This window comes from Archocentrus centrarchus, chromosome 5 (assembly GCF_007364275.1).
Source record: "Archocentrus centrarchus isolate MPI-CPG fArcCen1 chromosome 5, fArcCen1, whole genome shotgun sequence".
NCBI lineage: Eukaryota > Metazoa > Chordata > Actinopteri > Cichliformes > Cichlidae > Archocentrus > Archocentrus centrarchus.
In genome coordinates this window covers 10699948-10716526 of record NC_044350.1, presented here as the reverse complement: position 1 = coordinate 10716526, position 16579 = coordinate 10699948, and the positions used below count along the sequence as shown (strand labels likewise).

Here is a 16579-nt window from a genome sequence, read left to right as displayed (position 1 = left end):
AGGAGGTCAGCTCCCAGGACAGTTTGATCATCATACACACGCTTTCTGGCATTCTGGTGATTTTTATTTTAAATAATGTGAGGAGCATGTTGAGTGCCCCAATGGCAGCTGGCAGGATCAATGACTTAATTTATGCCGGGGGCCCTTTGTTTGAAACCGTTTTTCTGCCGCTCTCTTTCCGTCCGAGAAAAAGCAGTTTTTCAGACTGTCTGTGTGATAGCATTGTGACATTTAAGCTAAGAAGTAGGTTTGAGTGCCATCTGCTCCACAGAAACTGGTCACAGTAGAGGAGGCGGTTATTTTCGTTCTTTCCTGCAGGGGGCACCATTGTCCCGTTGTTACCGCCCCACCGCAGAAGAAGTGGCCCAAGTCGCTGCATACCTGTGATGATGGCGGCTCCCTTGAGAGGAAGCTTAATAACGTTGTTCAAGGTGAGCGTACAGATTATTCTGACAAGTTCTTTGTGTAACTAGAGAAATAGTCGCTTAAGTTATATTTAGTGAAAACACAGCAAAGAATTGCTGACTGTTGCCATCTGTTTCTTACATGAATGCGAACCACCACGAGTTTCATGTACAGTAGAGCGCTTTGAGAGATTACCTTTCGTCCTCTGGGATTATTTTGTTGAAAATAGTTCTCGGTTTATTTATTTATTCTTGTCAGTAGATACTCGCCCAGCAAGACGGTCTCACTAGTTTAAAAGGCCAGCTATATTAGCTTAGCCTCCCGGCCTGTGTCAGTAACCTTCCTGTCCTCAGTGAACCGTTAGCGACCACTAGTCGCAGGGTTAAGAGACTTGAAGCGAGCAACCCAGACAAGGTTTAGCTTTCAGTCAGTCATCTTTAAGTGTCAGTAAGAGTCAAGAGATGTAGAGGCTGGTGAGTTGTCCTTTTAAGTCTTTGCTTGCAGGTAAGAAAAGGGTGAGGGTGATGATCATTCTGGATCACCTTGAAGCATACACACAGTTTACCAAGTGAATCAAAAAAAAAATGTCTATTAGATTCTGGGCGAGCACATGCCACCAGATTAACTGTACTGATTCTTCAAGTCTTAGGGACTCTCTCTGCATGGAAAACCATTATTTTTCCATGCTGGTCCTGGAGAGAGCTGCCTTATGCATCGATCCATCACCCCCCATAGGTTTTCAGCTGATTTGTAATCTTGTGACTGTATAGTTAAAAGCATGTTATCCCGAACCATTCATTCCCCATGGAGAGCTGTCTTATTAACCTGGAAGAGACTGCTCCTATCAGAATAGAAATGTTAAGTCATAGGATAAAGGTGATCCCTCAGAACCGGTTTATGTTGATTTGCAGTGACTCTTTCCTCTAAAGGTAGTGTTAAGCTCCGTTGCAGACATGGATAGCTGCAGACACCGTGGATGAGTTGTCATTCCTGTTATATTACTTTGAAGTCCACCTGAAGGGCGCATATAGAGATGTGGCTCCACGGACGAGTCCTGGTCCATCAGAACGTCCGTGGAGCCTGAGTCTTCATGTGGAGCTTCAGGCTCACCATCTGATAACAAAATTTATGTTCTCAGCTTACTCCAGATGCAAAAATTAGAACACTCTCATAAGGTGATAAATGAACCCAAGTCATGCCAGCAAAATTCCCATCACAGTATAACAACCCACCAGATCCCCTCACACTAGGCAATCATTTTTCCACATCTCCAACAGATGTGGAAAAATGATTCTGATGTTAGTACTTGTTATCAAAAAAAATATTATGGATTTTTGGCCAGGCCTCTGACCAGGGACCACATTAATACAGTCTTGTTTCAAGTAGTCTAGCTCTTTTAACTTATCTCTAAAAACACTAATTCTGTGGGAAATGTACAAAAAAAAATCAAATGTAGTAAAGTCTACAAGCTCCTAATAGTTGAGAATCATTGATATAATCAGATATGTTACTAGAGCCCAACTTATTTATCAGCAGGATGAAATTAACTATTTGCTGATCTGTTTATAGCGACATGGATTACAGTTGGTAAATTAAAGATGTTCAATAATTAAAATGGTAAAGAGGAGGCCAGAGAAACACCATTCAACAATGTTATGAGTGTTGATGTTGCATAGTTAGTCCACAAATAGCTGATCAGAATAGAGTTGGGCAGAGTTGAGCTTAAATGAGTATCACATAACAAATGTTAGGGAAATCTGTTTGTTTTGTGTGTCTGAAAGGAAAAGAAATATCAGCCAGTATGTCAGAATATTGGCTTTTTAAATCACCTAATATCTGTATTCAATGTGATAACAAGAAAAAGTACCAGAGAGTAGATATGTGGGGTTATGATATACCACAGTGTGCTTTGTATAGCTGTACCTTTGTTCCCCTCCTTCAGGGCCTGGCTGGTACCCGGTGGACGCAGCTGGCCTCTCGACCGCTGAGTGTGTCTGCTGGTCTCTGTAGTCCAGAAGCCCCACCAGCCCGTGCTGATGCTACCTTTAAGGTCACAATGGTACCAGGGGATGGAGTGGGGCCTGAACTCATGACTGCTGTAAAGGAAGTCTTTAAGGTACATTTTGTAGCCAATGTATCAGGTTCAATGAAAATAAAAAGTGCTATAGGAAAATTTTGCCAAAACATATATGCATACACAGTATATTTTTTCTATTCTTGGCTCTCTGTCTTGTCCTGCTCAGTTTGTATTCATATGGTTTTGATTATTATTTTTACATGGAATATTAAGAAGATTTACTTTTTCTAAAAATAATCTTAAATATGGTGATTACAAATGTTAAAGCAAGACTAAAATTGTCACTCTTTGTGCTGATTTCTGATCTGAAATTGTTTTAAGAATGACTTTTTTCTGTTTCTCTTAAGGCAGGTGATATCCCTGTGGAATTTGAGGAGTTCCACCTGAGTGAAGTGCAGAACATGGCCAGCGAGGAAAAACTGGAACAGGTGTTGACTTCTATGAAGAACAACAAAGTTGCCATTAAAGGTAGCCTTATTTTCTTTAATGCTTTGATTTATTTTTCTCTTATAGTAAAAATTCTATCTAATAACAAAAAAAAAACTGATTTTAAAAGGTTGCAGTAAAGTAATGCGAACTGCTTTAACATGTTGGAGCTTGTTTGCTTATTTAGGAAAGATTCACACACCCATGGAATTCAAAGGGGAGCTTGCTTCATATGAGATGAGACTAAGGTAAATGACCAACAAAATTAATCGGGCATTATTGTTCGCATATGTTGCGTTTAAAAATAACTCTCCCTCTGTCCACTCCCCAGGCGTAAACTGGACCTGTTTGCTAATGTAGTCCATGTAAACAGCCTGCCTGGCTACAACACACGCCACAACAACCTGGACCTAGTCATCATCCGCGAGCAGACTGAGGGGGAGTACAGCTCCCTGGAGCATGAGGTAAACAGCACTCTTACTCACTGCAATCAGAGCATAAACAGCAGTTTTACACCCACCTGAAAATATACTAGGTTTGTTTTTTAAGAGTTTGAAAGAAGCATTAAACTAGGCATACAGTTGAGTCACAGAAAGACAGATTTTTCTTTGTCCTACTACTTATATGATGGTTCCTTAACTGTCCTGTTTACTCATTTTAATATGAAACCTATTTTGCAGCATGATTATTTACACTGAGACCTTAAAGACAGTCTGCAGCAATGTGGGAGATTGTTATTTATAGAGCATAATGTATATGTTTATTTTCTTGCAGGGCTCTTCAGTAAAATATATTTAATTGTATGTGTCGTACTCTTGTGTTATTCAGAGTGTAACAGGTGTGATTGAATGTCTGAAGATCATCACCAGAGAGAAGTCACGCCGCATCGCCAAGTTCGCCTTTGACTATGCTACCAAAAAAGGGCGAAACAAGGTCACTGCTGTTCACAAAGCTAACATCATGTGAGTACATTTAAAACAAACTTTCATTCCGTTATAATTAGAGCAGCACTTGTCCTCATATCTTTCCATCTTATTTCAGGAAATTAGGTGATGGCCTGTTTCTGCAGAGCTGTGCAGAGGTGGCACAGCTATACCCCAAAATAAAATATGAGAACATCATCATTGATAACTGCTGTATGCAAGTATGTACAGGCTCCCAGTTCCTTCCCTTTACCTTATTATTATTATTATTAATTACTCATTGGATTAAATAAGTGAATGCTCCCTTTTATACCTAATTATATATTTAATTCTTATCTCAGTTTCTGATTTAAAAATAGAAAATATGAAGCCCTTCACTTGATTTTACTGCAGTAAATGATAAGAAAAATTGTTTTGGGCTGAGCTCACCTGATTCAGGTTTAAACTTGTCATTGTATTCTTCTGCTGCAGCTGGTTCAAAACCCATACCAGTTTGACGTGCTGGTGATGCCCAACCTGTATGGTAACATTATTGACAACCTGGCAGCAGGGCTGGTTGGAGGAGCAGGAGTTGTTCCTGGGGAAAGCTACAGCGCAGAGTATGCTGTTTTTGAGACTGTGAGTTTCCAGAAACCTCTCACTTGTATTTTTTTTTTTAATCCTATTTCCATTCAAAGCCTCAACTTTTCCTTTTTTTATTACTATGTTTAGTGTTCTTGTGCAGATGAGAATAAAAAGGGAAAAAATAAATTGGACTTAAGAAAAAAGCATTATGAATTGATATTTTATCACTATTACAATGAATTTTTTTGGTCCTTTTTTTTTTTTTGTTGTTGTTTTTTTTCTCAGGGTGCACGCCACCCCTTTGCACAAGCTGTTGGAAGGAACATTGCAAACCCCACAGCCATGCTGCTCAGTGCTGCTAACATGCTCAGGCACCTCAAGTGAGTCACCTTCTAATGAGTTTACCAAATCTTACACAATAGCCTCAGATTTTCTGTCCATAACCCTCGAGGTCTAAGCAACACCCTCAAGCAGCTGTGTGTCTGAATGTGGACATATGCTTGGCCACCTATTCACTGTCATATTGCGTTGCAGCCTGGAATACCATTCCCAAATGGTGTCAGATGCTGTCAAGAGGGTCATCAAACAGGGCAAGGTAAGTGTTTGTGTATTATTTGTTACTTCTGCCATCTCTGTGCCTACTGGTGCATGCAGGCTTTGAACGAGAACACATAAATCACACATAAATCCAGAAGCATTAACACTATTAACACCAACAGGCCTACTTTTTCAGTATGTTTTTACTTTGACTTTTTTCAGAACTAGCAGCCCAAAATTACAGCTGGTAGCTCTGCAAAATGTTGATATATGAAGCTAGTAGGACTTGTATACTCTAAACCTGTCATCTTGGTATTGTGGGTCAATAACTGCTGTCTTCATGTGCACAAAGTCTCAAACAGAAAATAAAGAAAATGGTGAAAAGAAGCTCAGTGTGCAACTTTAGCTCTGTCATACAGTCTAAGGGGACCAGTGTGATTTTAAGCACATCAGCTTAAATCTTGTCAGTTCTTGGCCTACAAATACTTTGTCTAATTACCTTCATATTATAGCATCGTGTGCTAGAGAGCCTTTGAATTCCTACATTTGAATCAGTCTTAGCTTCTTTCTTGCAGTTCTCTTGCTTCTTAATTTTGTCCCTCTTTAACATGTTCCAGTTACATGCATTTGTTAACAAAATCACATTGTAAATTCATTTTTAAACTGATTTGGACTAACTACCTTCTGCGCCTGTGCCATGCTGACACTGCCATACACTGACACAAACATAGGCATGAAGTCGCTCTTTGTCTCCCCAGCTGACTGCTAAACACCATGTTGCAGGGCAGTTTATCATTAAATTATTACTGTTACATTGTCTGAATTCTCCTCCTCTCCCATCTGCTTTAATTCCTACCACCTCCTTGTACCCCATTGCCCTCTGTTTGTGTGTGTGTGTGCACATCTCAGGTACGGACACGAGACCTTGGTGGGTACTGTACCACTGGCGACTTTGTGCATGCTGTTGTGGAAAACCTCCGTCACAGACCCATTCACTAAGATGTTTCGTCACACTCCTCACTGACTGACTCCTATTTCCCTACATCTGGACGTTGTTCTTAACATGATCTGGATGCATGTTAAGACTCAAAACCCCCCCCCCCCCCCCCCCCCCCCCCCCCCTAGTGCCAGCTCACTGAGAGTTGTGCTATAGATTCTGACAAATGCCATCAGTTGCATCATAATGTCTTTGGTTCAGCTGGTTTGGCCATAGATCCACTGGCGTTAAGCTTTGACATCTGTTGATTTGGGATAAAAAGTATGTCTCATCAGGTTTCACATCACACAGCTCGATGTTCTGTTTCCTATCTTTATGGACCCCACTCGGCCCTCACAGTCATTTGTGCATTCCTTTGCATCATTTTGCTTTTTCAGTTTTTAATGAGCTGATAAAGATGATCTTTTTGCTCATTCTCTGATACTTTTTACCCATTGATTGAAATGTTGCTGCCTAAACTGTCCCACATTTCATTGGAAACTCGCTGTAAAGCAACCAGACTGTCTTGTCAAAAGTTTGCATCAGCTTTATATACTTTTGACTATCTGCTTTTATCTACTTTAAATTGATCTAAAAAAAAAAAAGTGAATGTAACTATAACTCAGTTTACAGTATAATGCTGCTACAGATTACTTCATATTTTCAATAAAACTGTCATTTCTTTATTGCAGCACTGTAAACTCAACAAAAGGTTAAAATTGGTGCTGTGATTTACTATACAATGCATAATGCAACCTAGTGTAATTTTAAAAATTACAAACTGGTGTGGCAGATGCTCTCTGTTTGCAAGTTATCAGGCTGACATCCACAAACAAAGTCATAATTATAGCATGTAGTTTATTAAATAGAGTTTCTTATTTATTTAAGCATATAGCAGAGGCATTTGTTACATGGTTATACATAACATAACATTAAAAACATCCTCCTAATAATACTTGGATCCTTAACTGTGCTCCCATAACAGCTCTGTCCATCAGGGTATGGACATGGGACTTGTCTTGTGGTGCCTGCGATTGGGATGCCTGCAACAGATCCTTTGATTGTTGTGTATCAGGCTTTTGAAGGCACACAATGTGGATGCTTGATCGAATATGGAACATGGGGTCAATCCCTCGGGCTGTTTGGTGTGATGCAGTGCAGTCAGGGAGAGGCTGCTGCTGTCAGGGAGTGTTGTTGCTGTGTAAGGGTGGTACATGTCAGTATCTTTCACATGGATCTCCTCACAGAACACTGATTTGCAACAAGATGATAAATGTTATTTACATTTTAATTGGTTTTAATGCTGCGGCTGATCGGTATATGATATTACACAGTTTAGACTTTGGGTCACTGTCTCTATTTTTTTTTTTTTTTTTTTTTTTCCACCATACATGTGTTTGTATCCCCGACACTCTTGAGTTATGAATCCATTTAGTGCAAAGAACTTATTAAAGTTAGCACAGTTATCACTGCTGTACTAATGTTGTCAAACTGTTCAATTACCACGTTGTCCATCTGGCTTTCGGTACCATTCTGCATCAGTTTCAGATGGCGTGATGTGGAAATTTGTTCATTGAAAGTAAATAAAAAATAATTTTTAACAGTGCTTGTGTGTTGGTCTTTGACCAAAATTCACCAGTAAAACCAATATCATGCCCCTTTAGCCAACATTTGAGTTTAAATATTTAGACCAGAATTATACATTTCACACATACTTCACACAACAGCAATATAATCTTTCCTACATCGTTAACATGCACTAAAATACTACATATGGTTATTTGATGTATTTTCATTCCCAACCTTGACTGGTGCTGGAAATAATGTGAGGCCAACAAAAAAAAACACGGAAAGTTAAAATGCTTTTCTAAAGGACTCGTATCATTAATCACAGCGTTCATTCTGTGAGTACAGTTTTCAAAGGCTCTCTAACATGCTGCCAGTAATACAGAATGTGGACATGTGTTGCTGCAGCTGTGCATATAGTAACATGCTGTCCTTATGTTTGCAACAGGTGCGCACTGCGGATCTGGGGGGCTACGCAACAAGCGACGAGTTCACCCGTGCTGTCACTGCTAACCTGTCGGTCTGAGCTTCGCATTTGCAAATCTGTCAGCTGCTGAATCGCACACGTTTTTAATTAACCTCGTCTTACACGCTGTACACACAGTGCAGTGTTTTCTAGCTCCATTCTACACACAGTGCCCTTCTTAAGAAAAGGAAGATGCAAGCGAAACATATTGCTACAGTGTCCACAAACTTTGGTTAGAAGTTGTGATTTAAACAAGTAATTTTGCATTCAGTGCAAAAAAAAAAAAAAAAAAGGGGTTGAGCATGTGAATGTGTTTTTTTTTTTAATTAGTTCAAAACATATAATGCTGTTACACTATTACACACCAGCTTCTGACATTCCACTGCCTTGAAAGACACTCTAATTTGTATTTAATTATTTTATGTGTGGACATTAACCAGAAGTCAAAACACGATGTATGTATATTTCAATATTATTTAACCCTGAGTTTTAACTTAATGCTTCTTCATTTATGATATATGAATAATAAATAATAAATGGGATATGCCCTCTTGCTTGCAAAATCCTTGAACGAAAGACTAAGACTGTTATTAAAAGTTTATTATGGCTGCTGGTGGCACATTTCACCTCATGGCATGAGGATCCTAATTCCCTTCCTGTGTCCACAAAGATTCATGGAGGTTTTTAGAGGAGCTAAATGTAGGAATAACAAATTCTGTCTGGCTGTTTTGGCACATGATGGTTCCCAGGATCATTGAGCTTACAAACATGGTCATGCGAGTTCCAAAAAACCGAATAGCTTCACTGACTCTGTGCCTGTAAGCCAGTCTCATCTCTGTTCAAAGACGTCTTACCATTAACTAACAGTTCAGTATTAAATATGATTATCTTTTGTCTTCATCAATATAAATTATAAATATATAGGGCAATTTCCAGCTTTCTCTTTACGGCAGAAGTTCTCAAAAGAGTGGTTGCAGATCAGCAATGTGATTATTAGCTTATTGATGAATTTCAGTAAGGATTTAGAACAGCACAGAAACAACAATATAGTGATAGTTATTAATAACCTTCTCAAAGCCTCAGACAGTGGCTTTGCCTTTGCGCTTGTACTGCTAGATATGTTCAACACTGCTCACATTTTATTATAGAGACTAGAATACACCATTGTGATTACAGCAAATGTTATTTGTATAAATGATAACTCTTACACACAAAAATTAATTATGGCATTCCACAGGGTTCTGTGCTAGGACCCAGACTTTTCTCATTATGCATGCTTCTCTTCGGCACTAATATTAGAAAACACTGCATACATTCCCACGGTTATACAGGTGATACCCAGTGTTACAAGCCACGTGATTCAAATCAGTTGCATGTCTTAAATACACAAAGGCCTGTTATATTCTACTTCTACATTCAGATAAAAATTAATTGGTTTTGCAACTGAATGTTATTTTTACAATTTACAGTGTATCACTGTTGCCTTTGTGCTTGCTATTGATTAATTTATTTGCACATTCTCACAAATAATGAAAACTATCTTTTATTCAAATTTCTGGTTTTGATGACCATTCCAACTGTTACAGACAGAAAATTAACAACTATTTACCCTTGACATGTAACTACTAGTTATTTACTTAAAAGTGGCTAAATAAATTATAAAAAATTTTACTAATAAAACAAAACATGACATTTTTATTTTTTAGTTACAATTTTCTTACCTACTCATCCCTATTAGAGCAAGACGTAATTCTTGAAAACATTATTACATAAGAAAAATCTTAACCTCATCCAAAATAACTAATAATGACAGATAAAAATAATTTTGCTTAAAAAGAGTACACCATTATTGAACATGTTCTGATTCACTTTTTTGTCCTTCATTTCTACAATAATTTGTTAAAAGTGAACTACAATGACCGCTACCTTTCAACAAATGACCTTTTCCTCTAATGAACATGTGGGCCCAAAGCATCAAACTAAAGTCACATTTCTGTAACACTACCCCTGGAGAGTTATAGTTTAAATAATAATCTAATAATTTCCTCTGAAATATGTGTAGACCTGAAGTATAAAGTGGTCTATCATAAAAGAGATATGTTCATTAGAAGTTTCTCAAATTCCCTCTCTGGACGCCCTGTAGGTCCCTGGCCCCTCACTACGCGAGGTAGCGCTGATGCGGTCCGCCGCAGTGTGGAAGGTGTAAACTGCAGCTAGGCCAGCAGGTGTCGCTGCGACCTATAGAGAAACAGAGCGGAGAAGAGACGGGGCCAGGCCTGGGAATTCGTTCCCCGCTTCCCATTCTTCCTATGCAGACAGACACACAACATGGCGGACTAGAATAGTCAGCCGACGCGCCCGGATACAGCGGATAAACCGTGGGATTTAACATCCAGGAAGGCGAAGAAAATACCTTCCAAAGAGACGCTAGAAAAGGGCGAATTCCTGATTTTTGGAGGGTGCGGTTTCTTTGCCTGGATTTATCGGATAAACTGACTGTGAAGTGTTGGCAGTGGGTCCCAGATCGTGCTTCCCTCCTCTGCTATCACCCTGGTCCCCCCCCCCACCCCGCTCACATTCTCGGTTCGTGGGGTGTGGAGAACGGGGCCGGGGTTGAAAACGTGGAAGACAGGATAAATTCCTACTTGGCCTTCATTTTTTTTTTCTCCCCCTCGGGTTTCCTTTGGGCTCTACAGGAGTTGTGGTGAGTTTTCTTGTTTTTGTTGCGCAAAGCAGAATCCCACTTGTTACAATGTCGCTCTACAAGCATGTTTCCTCTTGTTGTAACATTGTGTCACCCATAAACTAACACTTTTCACCCCCCCCCCGGCATTTTACGTTACTGGATGCCTTAATGGTAGGGAGGGAAGGGGACAACAACCCCGGGCTCGTACACGGAGTCGCGCGGTGTTTAATAGTTGTGTGCCTCCTTGTAACGCTTGAACGTTTCAGAAGTAGCTCGGAGGCAGGGAGGGAAATTTTGGCGAAGGGGGCTCTGAAGAAAGGGGGGTGCGGGGGGCTTTAAGAGAGAGCGCGACAACATTTAAGAAGTTGGGTTTTGTTGTGCCAACACAGATGCTGTTGCGCTTACGCTGGAACAAAGAGGGGGTGGGGGCGGTGGGGTCCAGGGTTGCCTCACTGGAAAGTACACTTTATTGATCAACGCTTTGTTATTATTACACGTTCAGAGAGGGAGGGGAGCTGGGTGGGGGGTTCATGCGACCCACAACAGGAATTAGGTCGCCCTAATGTTAACATATATGCTCTGTCAAATCACAGCGGCTGCTTTGTGTTTCTTCTGCTCTTCAAGATTGGGGGGGGGGGGGGATGTGTCTCACATGTGTGCCTTTCCCCAACTTTTTTTAAATGATTAACCCTAGAGCATAAACATCGGGTGACTTTTTTTTTTTTTTTTTTTTTCACCCACGTGAAAGTGAGAGCGATAGTGCACCAAAAGGCACGGTACTGTTCTAGGGTTAATGTTCCCCTCTCTTTCTAAGCTTTGGGTGTATCCAAGCATACCATTTCGGTCTTGTGGGTGTTGATGCTTTTTTTTTTTTTTTAATGTTTTACTTTAGCTTACACTGGGGCAGTGATTCATGAATTCTCAGCTCATTAGCGCATGTTGTAAAGGCTCGCTTGTCACTGCTAATAGTGGGAATTGGGTAAAAATATTGGTGGCATAACGGCTACAGCTGAGCTGAGCATCAGCCACACGAACACTGCATCAGAAAAAGGAGCGAGAAAGCCTGAAAGGCAGAGAGAGAGAGAAACATCATCAGGCTGATTGGACATGGCAGAGACTTGCTTGTCATATCTGGAAAAAGCCTCTGCTACAGTATTTCTGCATGAAGCTCCCCTCGTAATGCTTAGTCCAGTTCACTGAACTGCAGCACACATACACCATGCTACACTCTGTGTGCCTCTCCACAACATGTATTCAGCTTCACTGGGGCCGTCGTGTCATGTTAGGACCATCCCAGTGCACAAAATCTCCCAACTCCTGTGACTCCTCTCTCAGGCTTATCCTGACCTGTGTCTGCCCCCCCCCCTCCCGAAAAACAAACAGAAAAACTGTCAAGCTACCTCTGGCTGTCAAGCAGCAGCATCTCCTTAAAGCTGTATTGTGGAAGTTGGGAAAAGTTTGCTTTGACAATCCAACAGAAAAAGGCACAACTATTAGAATCTTGCTTGCTGCACCTATATATCTCTTTGCACCTATTCTAAGAAAAAAAGAAGTTATTTCTGTCTGGATGCTGAAAGGTTTTTAGCAGTGGAATTTGAGTGATCCTCATGCCACACTTTTCATGATTGGCCTAGTTACTAAAAATAAGAATAAGTATAGCTTCAAATCGCTTTGCGGGAACTTTGCATCAAGTGTCGATGGGTGGATGTTAAAAGAATGGCCCGTGTGTTGTGAAATTTCACAGTTTCACGGCTCTGACACAATATTATGAGTTTGCTTTTTGGGTGGGGCTGGAGGTATATTTTTGTTTCCACCTGTAGGCCTACATGTTTTACTGAGGAAGAGCACTGTAATTCAGCCTCTCATGGGATAAACACTGCTGCATTTAGAGGATTATGAAGCATTACAGGAGCCTGATTGGAGCTGCATGTGATATGTCAATTGGATCTTAATGACATTTATTCCACAGTACAGGAAATGAACCTGTGTGATTACTAATGACTGGCTAAATATTGTGCCTGGCTGGAAAGGATGTCATCCGGAATCTTTCAGCTTTGCCCTGCCCCTCGGCTGAATGGAAATAATAATTATGTAATACCTTCAAGTTATTTTGTAAATTTTTGTTTTACATCCTCCTGATTTTGGGCCAACCGATGTCTCTGGTTCATTGCGCTCATAAGAACTATTAACAGTGGGTCTTTTTGTCAATGGAAAAATACTTTACATGTGCAAAGAGGGTCTTTTGATTTTTGTAAGCACACATGGGTCCAGGCCAGGCAGAATCTGGTTGCCTCCTCCCTTTTCCATCATAGAGTTTATTCAAGTAGTGCTGTGTCTCCCTTTTGGGAGGTGTTAGAAATCAATATAAAGGATTACACAAGGCTGCACTGCAGTACTGTAACTACAGCTACATAATTACCTCAATTTCTTTCCTCATATAGTATGTGTTAATGTAACCAGTGAATGGGTTTAAAACCTTTTTTTTTTTTGCTGTTTTTGTTAATAAAAAGCATGAATTTGGAGAAAAATTGTGTCAGGTTTAGAAAAACTTTGTCTTTTTTTTTTTTTTTTTTTTTTTTCAAAACAGTTCCAACACAATGATTCAAAACCAGATGAGAGCTGGAGTTATATATTAATATTTGACAGTGGCCTGCCAACAAGACCTGTTTTGTCCTGTTCTGGAAAATGAAAAATGTGCCCAGAGAGCCTGTAAACAAGTTTGAGTAGTCTGCCAATGCTAAACTAAAAGTGAACTTAGACAAAAATGAATTTTACAGAAAAGCAAAGTCATGACATTGCTTTGAAGTCAAGTCCCTGATGATTATGTTAGATGGGTTTGTTATCTTTCAGAGGAAAAGGAGGGGACGGGTGCAGTAGGATGGTCACTTCAGATATCACAACTGTCATTTTGGGTTTCCATTGATACAGATCCAAAATAACCAAAGCATAGTTTGCAAGTGTTGCTGGGAAATTGAGCAGTCCCAACTTCTCTATGTATGCCTGTATATATATTTTTGTATATAAGCAGTACTTAAGTGAACATTGTACCTTTTGTGCATCTCCATTATTTGTCACTTGTAATATCTTTACAAATAAGATGTTTCCTTTTTTTTCCTTTTCTTAAGATTTTCTTTTTTTTTAATGAATGTTTTACTAACTGCTTTATGGTTTTGCTGTCTTATGGCAAAATTCAATTAAAATCAATCTGAAACATCTGCAGAGCTTACAAAATAAAGCATTACTATATAGCCAGTGATCAAGCCAATCATACATAAAACATATTGAAATTACCTGCAACTTGACCAACTAGTACTTACAGAGTAATATATCAGTAAATATAAATAAGTGATTTATAATGTAATAGTAGCCTACTCACTGATGGGGTCCATTATCACCCCTGGCAGCAAATGGGATGGAGAGGCCTTTCACTTGACAACTGGTTTACGTAGAATTTATGGGCTGTAAACAAATTCTGTTTTATGGCAAGAAAACATAGAAGTGGATCCTTGCGCTTAAATGTGGCTACATCAGACCCAGCACATGTCATGACAGAAAGCAGTAGGATGTCCTCACAACACCCCCCAAGCAAGTGGTCATTTAGGCTCTCTGAAAACAAACAAACAAATAAACCAGTAATGTTGAAGCCCAGGCTCTGGGGATGGCTGTCAACGCTCACTATTGTCCCTCTCTCATGACCCCCTACACACTAATGATGATTTGAATGAAAGTTTTCAAATTTGGATTCATCCCTCCATCAGATCTGTTGCCAATGGTTTTCAGGCCAGTTCTCATGTAATTTGGCATTCCTAAGAACCTCCCTGTTTCCCTTCATTAAGAATGGCTTCTTGACAGCCACCCTTCCACTGAGACCATTTCTGATGATGCTTCAGTGAACAGTAGATGGATGAACTCAAGGGCCAGATGTATCTCTCAGTTCCTGTGTTGGATCTTTGAATTGCTGAATTTTCTTCTATTTCTTAAGGACATGACTTTCAGATGCTCTTCATCTGCTGTAGATAGTTTTGTTTTATTTTTTTTTAGGCCTGCCACTTCTTCTTTTGTCCTCCTTGTCCAGTTTCTCAAATTTCTTAAGGACACACTGCAAACCATGCAGAGATCTGCCAAGTTTTCAGTCAATCAGTCATTGTGAACCACCTCGTTGGTGCAAAAATACAATTTTATGCCTGTTAAACTGTGTTAACTTTGGCTTTTTCATAGATTCAGCTAAAGAAATGGGAGCAAATTATGTGTTTTTCTGATAGGCTGCTAGTGACATAGTGTATAAAGATATATTATAAAATTGGTTCTTTGCTAGGTTGTCTGTGTAGATACAACTCTGGTTCATCCCTTGAATTAGGTGTCTTTTTAATGCTTTAATAATTAATAGGTCAGTGTTACTGTTACACCCCTATGTAACTCTACTATTTTTATTGCTGCTGTTAATTAGTGACGGCGTGATGGAGTGTTGGCACTAAATACCTAAATTATTTTTTGTGTGTAACAAAGTTAAATGTTTTCAGTACACCAACAGCTGCACAAGAATATAAAAAAATAGTCTAAAATTGCTTAAAAATAGGATTTAAATAAAGAGAATTATTATCTTTTAAGACAATTAAGTAGGCAAGAGTAGCAGTGTGAAGTTGTCATTTTGTGCCAACTTTCGGTGCTTAATGGTTTTTGGATACTTAGTGCAGTGCCAAAAAAATACATTGGGATCTGATGTCTGCCTTAGATGCATGCAGTATCTGCAAATCAGTTTTGGTGTTTAAGTTTCAAAGGGCAGAAGTGAATCAAGTTTCAGTGTGGCCCTTGAGCTGTCCATTTGGGCCTACACCACTCTTCAAGGTCACAGTGGCTTTTGTGGGGAGGCCATGCTTTGCGCCTCCACATCCTCTCTGTGTCCAATGTGGGAAAGCTTAAGAGGCCCCTGGCATGCTCTGTGAGAAACCCCACAACGAATTAGACACAGAGCAGAGCTTCACTGACTCACCGCTTTCACTCATTGAAACAAGTTAGTTTTCTTGATCCTTCCAGCCTAATGGAACCAAATGATCATTACAGGCTTAATAACAGACACAGCGGTCTCTCTTGCCCGTATGATTAGCCGGAATAGTAACCCCATGCTTCTCTTCATCTTTTCATCAACTCACCAGCTTGTGAATGAAGCCAACAGGAACACAAACCACACCAGCAGGGAGTAGTATCCCTCAAAAAGGGAAGTCCAGAGGATTGTGGCTGTTGTATGTGGCACTGGGGACATATAATCTGTGGTCTGTTTTAGAGCAGGAGTCCTAGCGGCCTTGACTTAGACCTACTTCAGTCTCCTGTGAAGAGAGCCATTCACAGTAGTTCTGTTACCCCAGACCCCCTCCCTCTGAGGACATAGAAACAGTATTAATATGCTATGAATGGAGACAGACAGACTAGCATTATACAGCAATGCAGAAACTTGTGAAGCAGGATTCCTTTTGAGAAAGCCATGAATGGTGAAGTCCCTTTGACTCTGCTGCTGGTTGTCCTGTCATTGAGGCCCAGGCTCTGTGTGTTGGGTGCAGGGGTCACATACATTCTGTTTGATATATTTTGAGCTCTAAAAACAATTGTTTTTCAAATAATAAAAAAAAAATATAGGCATCTTTTAGACCTACACTGCCTCCCGTTAATCAGATGGGATCTGAATGTGCATCCTAGTTATTTTTTCACTTTCAACATGGCACCGGTCTCCCGGCTCTTAGTGGCAAAAGCGAAGAGAACGAAAAATTAAAAAAATATGGCGACACTTCACCAGAGTTGGTTTTAATAGTACTTGTTGTCACTGATGCAAATCTTTTCCACACATGGAAAAGAATCTGCAGCTCTCTCTGTGGAATCTGAAGGGCAAAAATGTCACTTGAACAAATTGATAAAGCCAGCAAAGTAAACTGGGCTTCAGTCACATCTAGTTTAAATAACA

General features: G+C 39.9%; 2 protein-coding genes across 3 annotated transcripts in view; both read left to right on the top strand.

Moving 5' to 3' along the window:
• Positions 1 to 300: 300 nt before the first annotated feature.
• On the top strand, positions 301 to 8511 carry idh3b (isocitrate dehydrogenase (NAD(+)) 3 non-catalytic subunit beta). Of its 2 annotated transcripts, none has more exons than XM_030729935.1 (11): positions 301 to 431; positions 2348 to 2521; positions 2830 to 2950; positions 3096 to 3156; positions 3240 to 3372; positions 3737 to 3870; positions 3950 to 4052; positions 4303 to 4449; positions 4681 to 4775; positions 4930 to 4990; positions 7923 to 8511. In XM_030729935.1, exons 1-11 carry the CDS (start codon positions 387 to 389, stop codon positions 7998 to 8000), a joined length of 1152 nt encoding a protein of 383 aa, XP_030585795.1. In that variant the 5' UTR covers positions 301 to 386; the 3' UTR covers positions 8001 to 8511. The 2 variants fall into 2 exon arrangements, with proteins under 2 accessions (XP_030585795.1, XP_030585794.1); XM_030729934.1 differs by lacking the exon at positions 7923 to 8511 and adding an exon at positions 5842 to 6045.
• Positions 8512 to 10189: 1678 nt separating this feature from the next.
• The window catches only part of ptpra (protein tyrosine phosphatase receptor type A), a 32481-nt gene continuing 26091 nt past the window's right edge, over positions 10190 to 16579 (top strand). Inside the window, exon 1 of the mRNA XM_030729361.1 lies at positions 10190 to 10644. The gene's annotated coding sequence lies outside the window, so the exon portion shown is untranslated. The remainder of the gene's footprint in view (positions 10645 to 16579) is intronic.